General features: G+C 60.3%; 2 protein-coding genes across 2 annotated transcripts; both read right to left on the bottom strand.

Moving 5' to 3' along the window:
- Positions 1-2: 2 nt before the first annotated feature.
- Positions 3-6,651, bottom strand: GRIN3B (glutamate ionotropic receptor NMDA type subunit 3B). Its single transcript, XM_066566407.1, has 10 exons — positions 6,208-6,651; positions 4,833-5,431; positions 3,363-4,413; positions 2,818-2,963; positions 2,533-2,648; positions 2,207-2,358; positions 1,957-2,121; positions 1,342-1,409; positions 880-1,218; positions 3-489 (listed from the first exon to the last, which is right to left on the bottom strand). Exons 1-10 carry the CDS (start codon positions 6,649-6,651, stop codon positions 453-455), a joined length of 3,117 nt encoding a protein of 1,038 aa, XP_066422504.1. The 3' UTR covers positions 3-452.
- A 1,971-nt stretch (positions 6,652-8,622) lies between these two features.
- Positions 8,623-16,594, bottom strand: WDR18 (WD repeat domain 18). Its single transcript, XM_066566454.1, has 10 exons — positions 16,385-16,594; positions 15,809-15,919; positions 14,403-14,536; positions 13,910-14,051; positions 13,248-13,391; positions 12,988-13,052; positions 12,761-12,885; positions 9,903-10,069; positions 9,401-9,469; positions 8,623-9,127 (listed from the first exon to the last, which is right to left on the bottom strand). The coding sequence occupies exons 1-10, from the start codon at positions 16,592-16,594 to the stop codon at positions 8,996-8,998; spliced, it is 1,299 nt and encodes a 432-aa protein (XP_066422551.1). The 3' UTR covers positions 8,623-8,995.
- Between the last annotated feature and the right edge of the window lie 2,990 nt (positions 16,595-19,584).

Genomic DNA, 19,584 nt, shown 5'->3' with positions numbered 1-19,584 from the left:
GTCCTGCCCACGGCTGTGCTGGGCTGATGTGTGGGAGTCCTGGGGCAGGGGGGTGCAATGCTCAGTCCTGGGGTGTCACCATCTGTCCCCGTGCACTGTGCAGGGGCAGAGGGCTGAGCACCAGCCCTGTCCCGGCCATGCTCGGTGGTGCTGGGGCAGCCTCCGTGCCAGGGCTGCAGGGCTGGCTCCTTCCACAGCCGCCCGTGGGGGCATGGGGAGCTGTTCCTCATCCTCAGCGCCGGGCAGAGCCCTGAGCCGAGCCTGTCCCGCTCCCCGTGCAGCCTCTCCATCCCTCACCCTCCGCCCGAGGAAGGCTCCGGTTCTGCTTTGCGGTGGCTCTGGGATCAGCCCGGGTTTGGAGCTGGAGCTGCCTCTCCAGAGGGAGGTTCCGGTCTCGGCCTGTCCTGCCCCGTGCATGTGGGAGCTTCCTCTTCCTCCTCCTCCTCCTCCTCCTAATCGCGGCCGTCCTGCGGCGGGGCTGAGCTGGGCCTGCGGAGGAAGGAGGGGAAGGGGAAGGGTTGTTCTCAGCCAGCCCTGGCTGTGTTTGGGGGAGAGGAAAAGCAGACTTGGTCTTCCTTGATCATCTTTATTTACGTGGTGTAAAAACAGAGCCGGGGGTGCGGGGCTGAGCTTTGTCCAGGCACTGCGGGAGCCTCTCACCCCAACTCAACCCCCCAAAAAGAATCTCCCGGTCCTTCAAACCCCACTGCCAGCAGAAGGGACAAAGGGGGGAAGAGACAAAGGCCGCAGAGCTGGGGCAGCCCCAGGACATCCCCCCTCCCTTTTTCCCTTCCACTCCCGCTGTGAGCCGGAGGAGCAGCTGCCCTGCCCTGCCCTGCCCCTGGCATGTTTTGGGGGGGTCCCTGCCCCCCATCTCACCTCTCCTCCCGGTGTCCCTCGGTGGCCAGCGGGGCGGGCAGTGCCCGGCCGCCCTTGGTGGTGCCCAGCACGGACACCAGCTCGCTCTTCCTCAGCAGCGCCGCCCGCAGCTGCTCCCGCATCTCCTGGATCTTCTCCTCCAGCTCGCGGAGCTCGTTCTCACCGGCCGCTCTGTCCAGGGGCTGCGGCGGCCGCCCGTTCCCGGGGTGCCACGGAGGGGACCCCTCCTCCTCGGGGGGGGCTTTGTCCAGCTGGAAGCGCACCCGCCGCGCCTCCCTCCGCAGGGCGCCCCAGGGCTGCTGCGCTGCCGCCGGCACCGACCGCGGCTGCTGCTCGCACCTGGGTGGGGAGGGCCGAGTTGGGATCTGGCTGCTCTGGGGTCCCTCCGCAGCCCCACAGAAGTCTGGCTGGGAAGAGGAGGAGGAGGAGGAGAGCAGGGCAGATTCCCAGTCCCAGCCGTACCTCTGCTCCAACTTCAGCTGCTGGCTCTTCCGCTCCTCCGTGCCCATGTTCAGAGCCCGATGGATTTTCTGTGGGGAACATGGCAAGAGTGAGTTGGGGGGATGGACTGGAGGTTAATAGGCCAGGGATTAATTGGAGGGTGATGGTCTGAAGGTGATGATCTGGGGGTGATGGTCTGGGGGTGATGGCCTGGGGGTGATGGTCTGGGGGTGATGGTCTGGGGGTGATGGTCTGGAGGGTGATGGTCTGGAGGGTGATGATCTGGGGGTGATGGTCTGGGGGTGATGGTCTGGAGGGTGATGGTCTGAAGGTGATGATCTGGAGGGTGATGGTCTGGAGGGTGATGGTCTGGAGGGTGATGGGTCTGGGGGTGATGGTCTGGAGGGTGATGGTCTGGGGGTGATGGTCTGGGAGTGATGGTCTGGAGGGTGATGGGTCTGGGGGTGATGGTCTGGGGGTGATGGTCTGGGGGTGATGGTCTGGGGGTGATGGTCTGGTTCAGGGCTCAAACAGGGGTTGGTGGTCCATGGCTGGAGAAGGTGGTGCAGTTTAGGAGGGAGCAGCCATATGGGGTTAGCAGCCTTTGGGGCACTAAGCCCCTTCCCCTGGCCCCACCTGGCTGGTGTGCAGCCAGTAGTTGAATTTCTTCTTGCGGCGGATGCGGGGCAGGACGAGGTGGTAGAAGACGTGCTCGCCCAGCGAGGTGAGGAGGGAGCCGCTCAGCCCGATGCACAGCAGCACGAACAGCCCCGAGAAGTGGTAGATGCCCATCTGCAGGGTCTGCGGGGGGCAGGGGGTGTGGGCTGGGCTGCGGGGGGGGTCAGAGCCCGGAGCCCCCTCCCCGGCCGAGGCACCACCGCCGCACCTCAGTGACGGCGAAGACGCGTTTGCCGCAGGGCACCATCTTGTACCACTTGTCGTGCAGGAGGTCGATGAACCCCGAGGATTTGTAGCGGCTGATGAACTCGGAGACGTTGGAGGTCAGCGGGGAGTTCTGGGGGAGGCCGATGCCGTAGCCTGGCCCCGGCGAGGAGGGGGAGAAAGGGGCAGTGTTGGGACAGAGGATGCAGCCCCCAGTGCCACCCACGGAGGGGGCACCTCCCCACCCTGTGTGGTTGTGGTAGGGCACGACCCCAGCCCCATCACACACACACAGAGCAGAATCCCCTTCCCAGCACAGCCCCCCCAAACCTTCAATGGCGAAGGGTTTGCCCACGGTGAGCAGTTTGCAGTCAGAGTCGATGGAGACCTCATAATCCAGCAGTGACTTGTCCATGATGAAGGCATTGAGCTTGGCAGGCTCTGTCCTGTGGGGACGTGGGGGGGATGCTCAGGGAGGGGCTGCTCCCCCCTTGCTCAGCATCCCCCCAGCCTGACACCCCTCCCAGAGGTGCACAGGCTCCAGCACTGGGGCAAAAGATGCCCTGGGAGGGGTAAAAGGTGGGGGGAACCCCTCATGCTCTCCCTGCCCCTCACTTGAGCATGGTGACACCGTCGGGGGTGGTGGGGACGTTGTAGCGCCGCATGTACTCGTGCATCTCGGGGAAGCTCTTCTTGATGTACTCCTCAGCGCTGCTCTCCCACACCGTGCCGAAGCGGAAGCCCTGTGAGGGGTGATGGAGCTGGAAGGAGGCACCAGAGCATCAGCACCCCTGGCCCCAGGAATGCGTCCCCACTCCCTGGGGATGTGTCCCCAGCCCTGAGTCCCAGGCAGGGTGTCTGGGCAGCCTCAGAGGTGCAGCAGCTCTTGGGGGTGTCTGGGAAGGAGGTTCCCCAAGAACGGCCTCAGCCTGAACTCAGCCCACTTCCCCCTGCCCTGGAGCTGAGGCTGGGATTTAACACCAGTGGGATACGCACACAAAGCTTTCTGTGAGACCCTCCCACCCTTAGGAGGGACCAAGATGCAGGACTGGGGCTGGAGAGAAGAAGGAAGGTGCAAAAAGAAGGACAGGACCCCTCTCAGCCCCTTCCCTGGCCTTCAGCCTTCTCCCAGCCCATCTGAAGCAGCAGGACACGCTCACCTTTGGGTCATGGATGCCTGAGAGCTCCTCGAAGGTCTTGTCCCCCACCATGACAGCTGCCAGGTTGGCCGTGTAGCTGGAGAGCACCAGGAGGCAGAAGATGGCCCAGAGGTTCATGAGGAAGCGGCCGGTGCAGCACTTGGGCGTCTTGCTGGAGACAGTGCGCCCAAAGAGGATGGCATAGCACAGGTTGAGGGCTGAGGAGTAGGAGAAGATCTTCATGCGGTTGCGCCCGTGGGGGGTCATTCCATAGGGGCTCTTCCACTCGTAGAGGGTGAGGAAGAGCGCGGTCATGTGCAGCGCCACGAAGATGCCCACCCACATGGTCCAGTGCAGGGGCCACATGAAGGCCCCGATGGGCGACGCCGTGTCCTTGGTCCTCACCAGGATGCCCAGGCTGGTGGAGAAGAAGGGGCTGGTGAAGTCGATGACTTTGCTCCGCGCAGAGTTGATGCTGAAGGAGGTGACGGCCATGTGGGCCGTGCCACTGAGCAGGTCCCCCACCAGTCCCGTCCAGCGCCCGTTCTTCCAGGCTCCGTACTTCCCATCTCCCACGATGTAGAGCTCGAAATCAAAGGCCATGTCCTCGGCCAGCTTCTCCAGCAGGTCGATGCAGTACCCATAGCAGCATTTCTTGTACTCCACTGGCACTGATCCGTTGCCACTGCCAATCTTCTCAAAGAGGGCGTCCAGCACGGCCGAGTCGTTTGTGCCGGGGTCCAGGCAGAGCTGCCCGGCCGGGCAGTTCCCTTCCTCATCCACCTCCCTGGTGAACACAAAGGGGTGCTCCACCAGTGTCACCACCCGCAGCCGTGTCTGGGCCCCCTCGGCCGCCTCGCCGGGGCTCTTGTGCTGCCTCTGGCTCTGCCACACGACCTCCTCCAGCTCCAGCTTGCCGTGGCTCCAGGTGCCCGCTGTCATCCAGGTGGGCACCCCCTGCGAGTCCCTGCACAGGCTCCAGATGCGGAACTGCTGCTCTGGCCTCACCAGCGCCGTGTTCTCCACGTGCACCAGCCCCGTCTGGCCGTGGAAGGATGTGTTGGCCAGGAACCTGCCAAGGAAAGGGTTTCACTGCTCTGGTGCTCAGGGTCAGCTGGGACCGAGGAATGAGGCTGGGAGCTGAGAGCAGGACGTGCCCGACGTGGGCAGGGACAAGGTCAAGGAGGAGCAGCAGGATCCGGCCCTGCTGTGCTGCCCCGCAGCTCGCTGTGCTGCCAGGGCCAAGAGTTATTAATATTTATAGAGTGACCATGCTCAGGCAGTGTTAAGGAGATCTGAAGTGACACATCCCCCCTGTGCAGTGCTAACCATGTCCTGGGGGCTGAGCCCCATGGTGGTGGCTGTACACACATCCCAGGGGTCCCCTGGCTCCGCCCTTACCCCATCCCAGGTCTGGGGCAGAACCCTCCCATGCACCCCAATATCACAGAGCCAGGATGGGGCAAAGAGGAGCCCCCAGCACCCCCTTACCGGGCAAGGAAGAGCCCCGGGGACTCGCTGCCTGCCCGGTGCCTCTCATTGCAGCTCCCTGTGGTCTGCAGCTGTGCGGGGTCAGGGAGGCCATGGGCAGCCTGGGCAATGGCCTGGGACACCAGTCCCACCATGTCCTGCACAAAGAGCTCCAGCGGTGGCCGGCTCACCTCCCCAAAGGCCAGCAGCCCCAGGGGCAGCCCCTCGGTCTGCAGCTCAGTGGGGCTGAGTGGGAAGCCCAGCATCCAGTGGAATTCCTGTGGTGGCAGCCCCAACTCCTCAGCAGCCTGGAAGATGAGTCGAGCACGGTGCAGGTCACAGCCCAGCAGCAGCACTGGGCTGGAGAGGCTCCTGACACGGTCCCCGTGCTGCTGCAGGTAGCGGGCGGCCCTGGGCTCATCCAGGTAGCCCAGGTCCAGGACAGTGCGGAGGAAGAGCTGGGAACGCTGGGCCCAGAGGTCGAGGAAGCTGTCGATGTCCCAGGGGTGGCAGAGCACCAGGCTGGTCTCCTGCCAGTCGTTGGCCTGCAGGACGCTCACCAGCACATCCACCAGCGTCTCCAGGGAGCTCTGCCGGTCCATGTGGAAGTGGAAGGGGCTCTGCCAACACACGAGGGTCCTGGCTGTGCCCCCGCCCATGGGAAGAGCCCAGAGGCAGCACCAGACATGGACCCACCTGCCCTGAGGTCATCCCACACTCCCTGCCCATCCCCTGCCCAGTTCCTGTCTGGGATGCACTGCCAGGACACAACCCAGAGCCCTCTGGAGACAGAATGGAGTGGGGACCAGGGCTGAGGGCTGCAGCGCTCCAGAGGAACCAGGGAACTTACCTGGGAGTGAAAGCTGGAATTGGGTCTGGGACAGAGCTGGGCAAGGAGCCAGGAGAGAACTGAGATGGGAGCTGGGATAGAGCCAGGATAGGGCTGGAATGAGGGCCAAGAGGGGGCTGGAATAGAGCTGAGATGGGAGACAGAGCCAGAATGGGGCACAGGATGAGGCTGGGATAGAGGCAGGATGGAGGTGGGAATGAGGATGAGATGGGGCCGGGGTGGAAGAGAAGACAGAGGGAGAACAGAGCCAGGATGGAGCCCGGGTACTCGGGATGCAGCAAGGATGAGTGAGTGGCTGGGATTCCGAATTGGAGCTGGAATCGGAGCCGGGATTGGGATCGGAGGCAGGTCCGAGCCGGGAGGAGGACCCGCGGAACAGAACCGGTATGGAGCGAGACGGGGATCGGGATAGAGTCGGTATGGATCCGGGACGGGGATCGGGACGGGAGCACGGACGGAGCCGGGACGGGAGCAAGGACGGAGCCGGCGAGCAGGGACGGGAGCGGGGACGGGAGCTGCGTGCAGTGCCGGCGCTGCGGGTCTCACCTGCGCTCGGAAAGGCAGCGGCCAGCGGGTGTCCAGGATGCTGACGAAGGGGACCTGGAGGGCGGCGGCGAGGAAGTCGAGCTGGAGCAGCTCCCGGCGGGAGCGGGGCAGCGCCAGGACGGCGGCCACGCCGCGCCCCGCCAGCGCCCCGCACATCCACCGCGCCAGCGAGCCGGGGTCCCGCGCCGCCGGGCCGCCCCCCACCACCTCCAGGCTGAGGTTGTGGGGCAGCGTCACCTCCCCGGGGCCGGTACCGGTACCGGCGGCTCGGGCCAGCGCGGAGCGGAGCCGGGCGCGGGCGGGCGCGGGCGGCAGCAGCGCCCCGAGGCGCACGGTGGGGCCGGGGCTGGGCCCGGGGGGGGCCGGGACGCGGCAGGGTTGCGGGTGTCCCCCGGCCGCCCCCAGAGCCGCCGCCAGCAGCCAGAGCGCCCGCAGCCCCGCCATGCACCCCGCACCGGCCCCGCACCGGCCCCGCCGCTCTGCGCTCCGCCGGGCACCGCTCCGGCTGCGGGCAGGGACCTCCGGCCGCGTCCCGCCGGGCCCCCCCCGTCCCCGGGTAGCGCCGAGGCCCCGCAGCCCCCGGTGCGCCGTGGGTCACGCCGGACCCGGCCCACGCAGCAGCGCCGGACCCGCCCGCAGCCGCCCCGTCCACGCCCACGCACGGCGCGGGTCCCCCCCTCCCCGCACCCCACCCGCGCTGCTGCCCTGCGAGCGCTGCCACCCTCGGGGCCCCGGGCACAGAGATGCCCGCTGATCCCAGGGTGGTCCCGGATACCTCTGGACCACTGGGATGTTCCTCCTCTTCCTCCTCCTCATCCTCCTCCTCCGACGGAAAGCCCCTGGGGTGGGTCCCGAGCCGTGAACTGCCGCCTCCATCCCGGGAAAGACCCCCAGCCCGACCCCTCCATCCCTCCTCAGTCTGAGGTGCAGCTTCAATAGCCGGGGGTCCCGAGGCCCAGAGGTTCCAGGGCTGAGCGATTTTTTTCTGCTGCATGGGGAAGAGGAGAAGGGCAGCAGCAGCACAGCCTTCCTCTGCTTAGAGAGGGGATGTGGGGTCACTCTCCTCATCCTCAGCAGGGAAACTGAGGCTCGACCCAGCCCAAGGGTCCCTGCCACCAGCACACAAACACCAGCAACCAGGGCAGGAGCCACACTAAATTAATAAGGAAAAATGAGTGATGGAGCCAGAATCCATCTGGCAAAAAGTATTGGTTCATGTAATATCGATAAATGTAATGAGTCACAGCTAATGAATTCTCCTGCGGAGCTGGACCTGCAGGGAGGGCAGCTCAAATCCTGCCAGAGCACGGAGGGTCATGGGGGGCTGGAATCCCCCTGACCACGGGCCCCCCTTGCAGGGATAAACACAGCACAGCCCTCACTGTCCATGCAGGAGGGTCTTGGAATGCAAACCCCTCCCCAAACACCAGGCACAGCATGGGGAGGCTCTCTGGGAAGCCCCATCCTCCCTTCTGCTCTGAATGCAGCACCCCAACAGGAACCCCACTGTGGGATGACTGGGAGGGAGCTCTGGGGTTTTTTCTTTTGGGCTCCCTGCAGCAGGGATGTGTCCCCACCTCTTGCCCCTGCTGCAGCTGATGAATGTTGATCCAAAACGTTGGGAGGAAGAGGAGGAGCAGCTCCAGTGATTAAGCTAAAAGCATCTTCTCAGGAACTGGCGGGAGCTGAGCTGGGGATGCTCAGATGCTCCGGTTTTAAAATGCACTTTAAATCATCTGCACTTGGTGTATTGAATGGGAGGGGGGGGTGACACAGAGGGATGGCCAGGGGACACCTCAACACCCTGTAGGGACAGGGAAGGACCCTCAGGGTGAAGGGAACTGGGCAGTTTGGGGATAAGGAAGCACTTTCCCACTCCCAGCGGGCAGCCCGCCCAGGGATGCAGTGAGAAGTGGTCAAGGTCTGTGGCCATGTTAAAGAAACCAACACGGGTATCTTTCACTATAAAAACCAAATCTTTTATGTAAAAAATAAACCTAAACAAAACCCACAACCCCCGCTGCCATGCTGTGACAATACAAAAGGCCGAGTCCCCAAACACCGTGAAAACAGAGTCGCTGGATCCAAATATATAGAAATTGTTGACTGAGGAGATTGGAAATAGCACCTTGCTGGTCCCCCCGCCCCTCCCCAGAGTGACCCAAAACCACCACCTGTGCTCCAAGCCCAGGGACACCTCAGGCTCTGCCTGCCACACAGATCAGGAGCCCCCTCCTCAGCCCTGGTAGCCAGGGACCCCCCACCTGTTGCAGCAGCCCCCCCAGTGCACCCCCAGAGCAGGAGCCCCTCAGCCCCTGCTGTCCATCCAGAGTGTGGGGTCCGGTGGCACTGAGCAGCAATCCCCAGGACAGGGTGGGCAGAAGGGGGTCTCCAAAATCCAATCTCAAACCGGTATTGAGAGGAAAAAAAACACTTTTGTGTCTGCTCTGCAGGGTCAAGTAACGAAAAGAAACAAAAAAAGGGGCGGGGGAAGAAACGGGGAATGAGCAGGAGCTGCATCCTGAGCCCTCCCAGGAGCCGGCGAGGCTCCTCCTGCAGCGGCCGCCCGAGTATCCCCCGGCCCCGGATCGGAGTGAGCACGGTCCCTGTGCTGTCCCCTCGCGGTCCCCGCGCCGGTCTCAGTCCCGTGTCACGGAGCAGGCGAAGGCGGCTCGGGGGAAGCTGAGCCGGGGCTCGCAGCCGGCTGGGCGGTGCCCGAGGGCGGGCGGTTCTTCCCCAGGAGCCGGGCAGGGAGAGGCGGAGGGGTGCGAGGGCGGGGGGAGCCTCTTCACTTGGCTGGTTTGGTGATGATGCGAGTGGAGAAGTCAAAGAGGTCCTTGTTGATTTTCCGGAGGTTGCTCACCTCCTCCTCCAGCTCGCTCACCTGGATCGTCAGGTGCTCCTGGTCTCCCACCAGGTTCTGTGACACAAAAACACAACAGACAAGTGTCAGGGCCTCGGCTCTGACAGGCACAGGCTGCTGCTCCTTCCCCAGCAGTAAACACCAAACCCTTCAGTTCCCTCCCTCCTCCTCAAAGTGCAGCCCCTCGTGCCCATGGCACCAGCAGATTTTAGGGCTCTTTTCCCCTGTTCCCGTGTCCCAACCTGCTCGGGGCCCCATGAGTCAGATCAGCTGACAAGGATCCCCCTCAAGGGGTCAGTACCCAATTCCCAGCCTGGGAGCAGCTCTCACCTTTTCCCTCGTCGAGTACATCTGTGAGTACATCCTCTCTGCCTTCTCCAGGTAGCTCTGCCCAGGCTCCTGCAGGGACCAGAATGGAGGGGTTGGCAGAGCAGACACAGACCCTCTCCCCATGCCCCTGGACTGGGTTCCCCATGGGTGATCCATCCTGCTGTCAGGCAAACAGCCCCTTGGCCTGCTGCCACCAACCAACAGGGAGCTAATCCATCAGCTCTGGGCAGAGGCAGACAGAGGCAGACACTGACAGTGGGGAGCAGAGAGGCTGGGATGGGTGGGCTGTGACCCTCCCTGCCTGGGGACAGCCAAGGAAATGGTGGGGACAGCAGAGCCAGCCCACGCTGCAGCACGGGGCCGGGAGGACAAATGACTGCAGCAGCCAGGATGGGCAGGAAGCAGGAGGGAACAGAAACGGGTTCCACCAGCTGGAGGAGAAGCTTTTCTCTGGCACAAGCCCTCCTGGATGCCTGTCCCCCCTGGCCAGGGCCCCCAGTACCTGCTGGTGCAGCCCCAGGCGCAGCGTCACCCCCTCGGCGCCCGGCTCGTCGCTGCTCTCGGTGCCGTGCAGGTGCCTGCTGAACTTGGGCAGGGGCACGCTGGGCTTCCCCTCGGGGTTGAACATGTTGGCAGGGGCCAGCACGATGAAGGCGTTTGTCACTGGACCTGCAGGGGCAGAGGGGACAGGTCAGGCTGGACCCTGGTGGGTTTGAGAGGCTTTGGGCAGCCCTGGCACAGGAGTCTCTGCTCTCCCTGCCCGGGGCTGCAGCTCTCCAGGCTGGTTGTGACCCCAAAAGAGCAGAGCCCGACCTCCCCCCACCTTGAGCTGCCATCCATCAGCAGCTCTGTGCTGCCACAATCCACGGCAGAGCTGATGAGTGTGTTAATTACTGCATTGTGTTAATTACTGCACTTACCCGCCCCCTCCCAGCTGCTGTGAGCTCCCACTGCTGTCCCCCACGCCCTGTCAGGCACAGCAGCCCCCAGCCCCCTCCAGCAGGCAGGGCACTGCTAGCACAGCCCAGCCATCCATTTCCCCTGGCCAAAGGCAAGGTGAAGATGGTCCACGTGCAGCTGAGAGGCTGCCAGGGCTGTGAGAAGGGTGCAGGGTGAGGGAGGGGACATGGCGGGGCCTGGGGAGGCTCAGAGCTGCTGGAGGACTTTGGTCTCTGCAGAGCAGGCAGACACAAGCAGCTCTGACATGGATGAAGGCTCTGTTACCACCATCCACCCCTCCAGAGCCTGCTCCTAAATCTGATCCTCCCAGAACTCAAGCTCTGCTGAGTGCCTGGCCCCAAACCTGCTCCTGGCCAACTCTGATGGCTTCACTCCCTCCTTAAAGACCAGATGACTGTGCTCCATCAGTGACATTCCCTCTGCACTGGCAGCTCATGGAGCAGTTTGAGAGGAAAGGTGGAGAGGAGAAAACCTCAGGAGTGAACCCAGAGTTCCCCAAACCTGGTCACCATCTGGACACAGCCCCCACAGCCACTCTGGGGCCCCAGTGTAGATGCAGATCCTGCACAAGATCACCTTGCCCCAGGCCAGCCTGGGCATGGAGACCAGGCTTAGCTGGGGGGAAATAAACAAATGACCCAGCTTCAAAGACAGAGCTGCCAGCAGCACACATCAGCCAGAGCATCCCAGGATGGCCTTGCAGGGGGAGCCCTGGGGATGGTCTGTGCCATGCTGCGTTTGCAGTGACAAGCATGGCACAGACCATCCCGAGGGATGGCACAGAGCTCGTGTGACAGGATGGGAAATGAGGCCTGGAGGGATTTGGGGGTAGCACTGGCTCCCAGGCTCATCCCACAGGTCTCCTGCTTCCCCCCAGAGTGGTGGCAGCCATGCAGGGTGACTGGGAGCAGCCCTGCCTCGCCAGCACTGCCACAGCTCACTACCCAGGAGCAGCAGTGCCTGACTTCTCAAAGTTCACCCACTCTGCCCCTGCCAAGGACAAGCCACCCTTGGGGACAGAGCCCCCTGCACCAGCCTGGCCCTGAGCCGCACTCCAGCTCCTTGGATTTATTTGCAGCAGTGTCGAGGGGAGGGCAGGGGGTCCTGTGTGCCCCCAGCCACCCCCATGCCCAGCAAGCAGAGGGACAGTGCTGTCCCAAGGACACTGGGCCAGAGGCTGCTGTCACATCACCATGTCAGAGCCCTGTCACCTCTGCCTTGGGGAGGGAGCAGGACACACTGGAGGGGCAGCAGGGACAGACCTTGCTGGGGGGCTCATGAGAGGCCAAGCAGGGGACAGGGATCCACAAGAGGGGGCTGGGTTGGGGCAGCAGATTCCTCCACACTGGGAGGCTGCAGGGCTCTGTGGGGACTCCAGAGCCAGGGCACAGCTCAGGGGTGCTGGAATCCCAGCCTATTCCTGAGCACACGCAGCCATGCCAGTGCCAAGGATGCCAAGGAAGCCAAATCCCTGCCCACAAGCAGCAGAGAGCCAGCAGAGCACCCACAGCTTGGGGTCAGCCTGGTCCTGCTCCTCCTGGGAAGAGCCTGGTCTGTCCATTCTTTCCTGCAGCCTCAGGAGGACTCCAGTGCCTGGCTCACAGCCAAAGCCCGGCCCCCCCTCCCTCCTGGGATGACTCACAGCTCCATTTGGTTTGTTTTCACCCTCTAGTGCCAGCCAGGCTGGATAAGCACTGCAGTGGGTCCCAATTAGGGATGGTCCTTGGCAGCCAAAGGGAAGAGGAAAAGGGTCTGCAGGCAGCCTGGCTTGCAGAGACTGCCCTGAGGCAGCAGCTCAGTCACCACAGAGGAACAGGGACTGGCTGCCCCCACCATCACCTCTGGGAGGGGTTTGGGCCATGCCCAAGGCAGCCCCACTGGTCACTGCAGCACCAGGGGCCAGAAACCATCACAGCTGGGGGAGGAACTCAGTTAACAACAGGAGGGGTAAATCCCCCACTGCTCTGAGGTAGCTGAGGCACCCAACTGCTGCTCCTGCAATTTACTGGAGCCATCAGACTGAAATCCCAGACAGCTGCTCATATGGCATTCACTTCAGGCCCCATGAGCTCACTGCTGGGGTCACAGAGCTGTCTCCCCTCCAGACACAGCTGGGGTGCATGTGGGGTGACTGCTCCCTTGGGAAAACAAGGAGGAGGATCCCGTGTGGCCTCAGTGAGAGGGTGAAATCCATGACTCACTCCTGACAGTGCATAGGGGGTTGTTAACACACGGGGCAAGGTCAGGGCACCGCTCCAGACAGCCCAGGCTCCCTCCAACGCCTCTGCCCTTCCCAGGGCGTGAAGCAAGGGGCAAAACCACACCTGGAGTGCCCAGGGCAGCACAGGTGAGACACTGGGCCTCTGGCAGTGAGGATCCTGGAGATAAGGACATTCCTACCTTTGTGATTCATCGTCTTCAGGCACTGCTTGCTCTGGATGTCCCACAGCCGGACGGTTTCGTCGTGAGAGCCCGAGAGCAGCAGGCTGCCATCTGTGGAGACTGACAGACACGTCACCTGGTTCCTGGAATGGGGAAGAGGATGTTTAAACTCAGGATGACCCCAGGAGTGCCAGGAGCTGGTGAGGTGGGCAGATGGTGGCTGGCAGGTACGTCTGGTTCCTCACCTGTGCCCTTTGAAGACCTTCCCGTTCTCCCGCTCTGTCTGGAAGGTCCGGTCTCTCTGAACTGGCTGAAGAAATTCAGGAAGGAAGGGAAAGGGGTTAAAATTCAGGAAGGCTGAAACCAGCAGGTTCATCACCTGGAGGGGGCAGAGGAGACACAGAGGAACCAGGCCCTCCCGTGCCCTGGCAGGTCACACCAGTCCCAGCAGGGAGGTGACAGTGGCTCGGGGTGACAGGGCACACCTGCAGCCCCACACACTCACCCAAGCACAGAGGTCGACCTGGAAGATGGAGCCATCCATGCCCCCACAGAACATGTGGTACTCAGAGAGGTCCAGAGTCACAGCCATGATCCCCACGTCGAAGAGCACGGAAAGCAGGAGCTCCCCAGATGAGATTTCCCAGAGCTGGAGTGAGAGGGGACAGGAGAGTCAAGGGTGAGAATGTTAAAGGCAGGATTGGAGGTGCACTGATATCTTGAAATCCCACACTGGTGTTCCAGCTGGGAAACTGAGTCCAAGGCAGAACCCAGGATCAGCCTCTGTGAGCAGCAGGGAAGTTTCCCAGGCAGCTTCAAAACAGCTCTGAACCCTCTCTGTGGCCATCCTGCCCCCAGGGCATCCCCTCCCCACAGGCTCCAGCCTGCTCTGCTCCCTGTGGACATCAGCAATGGAAAACTGAGGCTGACCCCGACATTCCCAGGACAACAGGGACTGCAGCAGTCCAGCCTGGGGGCAGGTGCAGAGAAACTGCTGTTGTTGGAGAGGCAGAGCCCAGGTCTGGCAGCTCTGAGTCACTGCAGAGACAGCCAAGAAATGAAGCCACTGCAACCCGACAAAGCTTGAGGACAGGGACAGCTTCCTGCTAGCTGGCAAGAGCCTGGCTGTGACCCCACAGGGTCTGGCACCTGTGAGATGAGCCTCACCTTGGCTGTCTGGTCGAGGGAGGCGGTGGCAGCCCGTGCCAGGGGCCCTCCAAAGCCGCAGCACAGGTCGGTGATGGGGAGGCTGTGCCGGGACCAGACGTGCCGGGGGTCAGGGATCTGGGAGGGCTCTGCCTGCAACACGCTGTGGGGAGAGCAGAGACAGGCAGGTCAGCCAGGACAGAGCCCCATGGGGAGCTGGGCCAGGCTCTGATCCCACTGGGAACGCCTCTCCTGGCTGCAGGGACCAAGTGGGACATGGGAGCTGCTGGCAGCCACGGGTCATGGATGCTGAGGCTGAGATCCCTCTCCCACAGGGACAAAGAGCCTGGGTAAAGGGCACAATCCCCTCTGTGTCACTCAGGGAAAGAAGTCAGAACCATCTGCCTGTTCCCAAGAAGCTCCCAAGGAAAGGTTCCCTGCCCAGCAGGAGGGCACAGACACAGCTGTGGGCTTAGAGGGATCTCCTGCTCCAAAATCCCTGTGCCCCCCTTACTTGTAGAGGTTCCACACCAGGGCCAGACAGTCCTTGGCCCCTGAGAGGAAGTGGCTGCTGTCATCAGTGAAGCAGAGGCACGTGAGGTCCTGGTAGTGTCGGTTCAGGATGGCCAGGAGGTTCCCATTGGACACCTGCAGTGAGAGGAAGGGCAGGAGGGAGTCAAGGATGTCTTGGGATCATGTGGTGCCCTGCCCTTGGTGCAGTGAGGGGAGAAGGGTGGGTTCTGTTCCACCTCAGGACCACAGGGAAATTCAGCACATGGCAGTGGAAGAGGTCCTGGCACTTTAAATCTGGAACCCAGTGATGCCAGAGCTGCTCCTCTGGTCAAGTCACAAGTGTGCAGTAAAGATTTCTTCACTCTTAATATTCATGTTACTTTGGTGGCTTCTTCCCTCCTCCCACAGGTCCTCAGGAGGTGGCAGTGGGGTTATGAGAGCTGCAGGACACCCCAGGGGTGGCTCAAGCTCCTGGGCCAGCAGAGGCTTTAGGGTGGACAAGGAATCCCCCAAGCATTTCTTATTAAAAGCAACACTGCAGATGGGGAGGGAACCAAGAAGAGAAAAAGCCTCAAGTAAAATAAGAGTCTGCTTCTTCTCATGGTCAGAATTACACCAAAAAATCAAAGCAAACCTCAATTCAAGGGGTTTCACAGACAGCACAAAAGCCAGCTCTAGGGGCTGGTTCCAGCTCCATGATGGTTTCCTCTCCAATGTGCCAGAGGGACAGTGCCATACCCTGGAACACGTCTGAGGGTGACAGTGCCATACTCTGGAACACGTCTGAGGGTGACAGGAGCTGGAGTAGGGCCAGCATGGAGCATCACAGGCAGCAGCTCCCACTGCTGGCTCAGCCTCAGGGATGTTTTTCCAGCTACAAACACATTGGCACAAACAAACCCTGATGGGTTCAGGTAGAGCCACTCACACCATGAGGCTCAAACCTCCAGGTGAGGCATCCTGGGGTTTAATCCTGGGCTCAGGACAAGATTCTGCTTTCATTTGCTCAGTGGTGTGCTGGGAACACAGCAGTAATCCCAAATTAATCCAGCAGTAATTAACCAGCAGGACAATGATCAGAGCACAGCAGGGGCTGCTGGCACCCTGGGCACACACAAATACTCAGCTGAAATGTGGGAGAAGCACTGAAAGAAAACCAGATTCTGTGCTGCTGCCTCGTGGAAGCAATACCTGACCCCTGAGGCACCAGAGATGCCTGGAAAGAGGAGAATGAGGCAGAGTGAAGCCTCTCCCTGAATTCCTCTCACTCCTACTTCAATGAGCTGCTCGTGGGCTGAGAGCAGCACAGCCTTTATCCCAGGATCAGCAGTTACAGACATTGGAGGGATGGGGACCCTCCCTGACTGTGCAGAGTGTGAGTGTGAGTGCCCCAGCACCCCGTAGTACCTCCCACAGGTAGATGCTCTCGGCGACGCCCGCCAGGACGTAGAGCCCGTTGGGAGAGGCTGTCAGGCAGGTCACAGGCCCGGGACAGATGATTTTCTGCTGCAGCTGGTCCTGGCACAGAGAGAGCACAGCGAGGGCTCAGAGAGGGCAAGGGGCTGCAAGCAGGAACCCCCAAGATGGGGGCTCAGGGGGATCTCTGTGAACAGAGGGATGGGGGGCACCGCACAGGGTGATGGGGGTCGGAATAGAGGGAGGGGGGGCCTGAGGGTCCAACAGGGGAAACGGGGGGGGGGGGTCTCTGCAGAGAATTGGGCCATGAAGGGGTGTCTGAGCACAGAGAGGAGTCTCCAGGAAAAGAGGGGCCATGGGGGGGTCTCTGTGGAGAGAGGAGCCATGAGGGGGTCTGACCATGGATCTGGGGGGGCTCTGCAGACGGAAGAGCTCCTCATCACAGGGCCGGGGGATCCTCAGGAGGGGTGGTCCCGTCGCATCCCCCACGGGGCCCGGAGTCCCCACGCGAAGCCCGGGGCTGTCCCCCGAGCCGAGGCCGCCCGGGCCCGCCCGCCGCGCCGGTACCTTCCTCTGGAGCTCCCAGACGTTGATGTAGCTCTTGCCGAGCTGGGCCCCCAGCAGGTGCTCGCCGCCCAGCAGCGCCAGCCCGCGTGGGCCGCTGTTGCCGCCGCGGTAGCCGGGCAGGGCCGAGCCCGAGTGCAGCTCCCAGACCGAGCAGTTGCAGAGCGGCCCCGCCGCGTCCGACACCAGCGCCACCTCCATGGGCGCCGCCATCTTCGCGGTCCGCCAGGGCCACAGAGAGCGCGGCCGCGGCCCAGAGCGCCGCCTCCGCCGCCCGGCGCTGACCAATCAGCAGCGGCGCCGCCGCGGCCGCGCAGGGCGGGAGCTGCGCACGCGGCAGGAAGCTCAGCAGGGCCCGCCCCGGTCGGTGCTGGATGGGTGACACGGGATACTGCGTGTGCACATGGGACCCCATGGGCACCCCACACCTTATGGGCACCCTAGGGACCTCCACAGCCCTATGGGGACCCCATGGACCCCCCACACCTTATGGGCACCCTAGGGACCTCCACAGCCCTATGGGGACCCCATGGGCACCCCACACCTTATAGGGACCCTATGGACCTCCACAGCCCTATGGGGACCCCATGGACACCCCACACCTTATGGGCACCCTAGGGACCTCCACACCTTATGGGGACCCCATGGGCACCCCACACCTTATGGGGACCCTACGGACACCCCACACCTTATGGGGACCCTATGGACCCCCCAGACCCTATGGACCTCCACAACAGCCTTTTAGGGACCCCATGGCACCCCACGGCCTTATGGGCACCTGTACATATCCCATAACCCTATGGACCCCCACAGCCCCATAGAGACCCCATGGACACCCCACAATCCTATAGGCACCCCATAGCTTCGTGAGAACCTCATGTGCACCCCACAAAACTAAAGATGTCCCGGATAGGTCTCAATCCTATGGACACCACCCAATCCTACAAGCACCCCACAGCCCTATGGGGAACCCATGCACATCTCATAGTCCCGTCATCACCCCATAAATCCATTGATACCCCACAGTCCCACAGGGATACCCCAAATCCATAAGGAAATCCTATGGGCACCCCTAAGGCAAGAAACCCCAAACACCACAACTTTTTTTTTTTTTTTTTTAATATTTCTTCACTTTACAGGGTTACAATTGTCTTAAATATTCTGACGTTTAAATACAATCTGTATAATAATGTTATTATAAAATGTAAACTTTCAGTGTTTTTTAAGTTTATTTTCTCTTTTTTTTTAATTTTTAAAAATTTTTTTTAATAATAATCAAAAAGTCTCAATACCTGAATGTTTTGCAAAACTGAAATCTTTCACCGGGGCCCCAGGTGCGCCCGAGGCCGCCGCGCTCAGAGGTAGAATGTGGTTTATTTTTTTATTCCTTTTTTTTCTTTTTTTTGTCTTTTGTGGTTTTTTTTTCTTTTCTCATTTTCCTTTTTTACCTGAGTTAAGATATGCAACGCTGGGGGGAGGGGGGCGGCTGCAGCTGGGGCCGCTCCTTTAAGTTTAATTTTCTTTCCAAACCCCCCCCTCCCCCCCAGAAAAACTGATTTAGGCTCTTTTTTATTATTTTTAAATTGATATGCAAAAAAAGAAAAATAAAGTGGAAAGTCACCCGCTCTCAAAAACAAAAATAAAGGGAGGGGCAGGGAAAGGAGGAGGAGGGAAAATAATTAAAAAAAAAAAAAAAAAAAAAACAAACCCAAAACAACCCAAAATAGTGACTGTACAATGCAAAAAAAAAAAATCACTAAGAAAATCTAAGCCTGCCCTGGGCATGAAAATTCCCCCTTGGAATTTCTCCTTATGGGGAGCTGGGCTGGACCCCAACAGCAGCAGGAGCTGGATGGACCCTCCCAGGCCCCCCCAAAAAAGGGTCCATGAAGCCACCAAGACCACCCCCCTCCAACAGAGCCACCAAGGGGATTCCAGCACGGAAAAAAAAAAAAAAAACCAAAAAACCCAAACCTGTCTGAAAACAACAACAACAACAAAAAAAAAACTGGGAAAAAAAAAAAACCCAAATCCCCTGAGATCGCCACTTCCCCGAGTGAAATTAAAAATAAAGGTTGGGGTTGGGGGCACCTGGGGAAGGGGGAAAAAAACCCTGTGCTCCAGGTGGGAACCTGAGAACGGAGATACCGAGAGGGGGGTTCGGGGGTTTCGGTATCGGCTTGGATTGTGTCTCACGCAGATGTGGGTGAATATTTTTCTTTTTTTTCTTTTTTTTTTTTTTTTGTGGCGGGGGGGTGGGGGAGGAGGGAAATATTTCAAAGAAACTGAGATTGTGAGGCTTAAAATAAAATGCTCAGGTCCTTTGGGTTGTCTGTGTGCTCCAGAGCATCCTGCAGCTCTGAGCATCCCCATCCTCTGGATCCTGCTTGATTTTGGAGGAAATAAGCCCAAAGTGGCTTTAAACAGTAGTTTTATGCAGGGGGAGGAATAAAAATTAGGATTTGGCGGTGGGGGAAGGAGCAGAGCTGGACCCAACCACCGATAAGGAGAGGAGAAAGGAGATTCCAACTTTTTTCCAAGCTCCCATTTTCCCTGATGAAGACTAATATATATCATTTGCATGTTAAAAGATTGATTCTTTTTTTTTTCCTTTTTTTTTAGAGAATAAAATAGAAGCTATTTACAACAAAACAATCGAAAACAACCTCTTAAAATCCTGCAGAGAGTGGAGTTCCCAAAACAAAGGAGGGAAAAGGATGGAAACGAATAAAATATCTCCCTATTTCCAATTTTAGGATTTTTGGTTTTGTTTCTTTTTTTTTCCTTTAGAATTCCGGGGGGGTTTCGCTAGAGCTCGCGTCAGCAGGCGTCCGCGCGTCTGTCTGGAGGTAACACGAGTTAAAAAATAACAATAATTATAATAATAATAATAATAAATGTACAGTGCAAAGTGTGATGTGAGTGAGGTAAACGGTCCCGGAGCGGCGCAGCCGGACAGCCGGCGGCTCCAGCAAAACCCCCCGGGCTAAAGCTTTTCTGCCTGGAAAAGGAAAATCCAACAACACGAGAACAAGGGCAGGGTCCATTGAGAGACTGAGAAGACCCTGGAGAAACCCTGGCAAGACCTCGGGGGAGACCTTTGGTGAGACCTTAGTGAGATCCAGGTGAGATCTCAATGAAACCCTGGTGAGATCCTGGTGAAATCCTGCTGAGACCCAAGAGAGACCCTGGCAAGACCTTGA

Source organism: Molothrus aeneus, chromosome 27 (genome assembly GCF_037042795.1).
Source record: "Molothrus aeneus isolate 106 chromosome 27, BPBGC_Maene_1.0, whole genome shotgun sequence".
Taxonomy (NCBI): Eukaryota; Metazoa; Chordata; class Aves; order Passeriformes; family Icteridae; genus Molothrus; species Molothrus aeneus.
The sequence above is the reverse complement of the archived record's forward strand: the minus strand, read 5'-3'. Positions and strand labels throughout refer to the sequence as shown.

Excerpts from the sequence above, each read along its gene's own strand:
- GRIN3B (XM_066566407.1), bottom strand. The coding sequence starts at position 6,651 with ATGGCGGGGCTGCGGGCGCTCTGGCTGCTGGCGGCGGCTCTGGGGGCG. Across the intron at positions 2,122-2,206 it reads GCGTCTTCGCCGTCACTGAG|ACCCTGCAGATGGGCATCTA; the intron begins GTGCGGCGGTGG and ends TGCCCCCCGCAG. Across the intron at positions 1,219-1,341 it reads CAGCTGAAGTTGGAGCAGAG|GTGCGAGCAGCAGCCGCGGT; the intron begins GTACGGCTGGGA and ends CTCCCCACCCAG.
- WDR18 (XM_066566454.1), bottom strand. The coding sequence starts at position 16,594 with ATGGCGGCGCCCATGGAGGTGGCGCTGGTGTCGGACGCGGCGGGGCCG. Across the intron at positions 14,537-15,808 it reads AGAGCATCTACCTGTGGGAG|GTGTCCAATGGGAACCTCCT; the intron begins GTACTACGGGGT and ends CTCTCACTGCAG. Across the intron at positions 14,052-14,402 it reads CTGGTGTGGAACCTCTACAA|CGTGTTGCAGGCAGAGCCCT; the intron begins GTAAGGGGGGCA and ends CTCTCCCCACAG.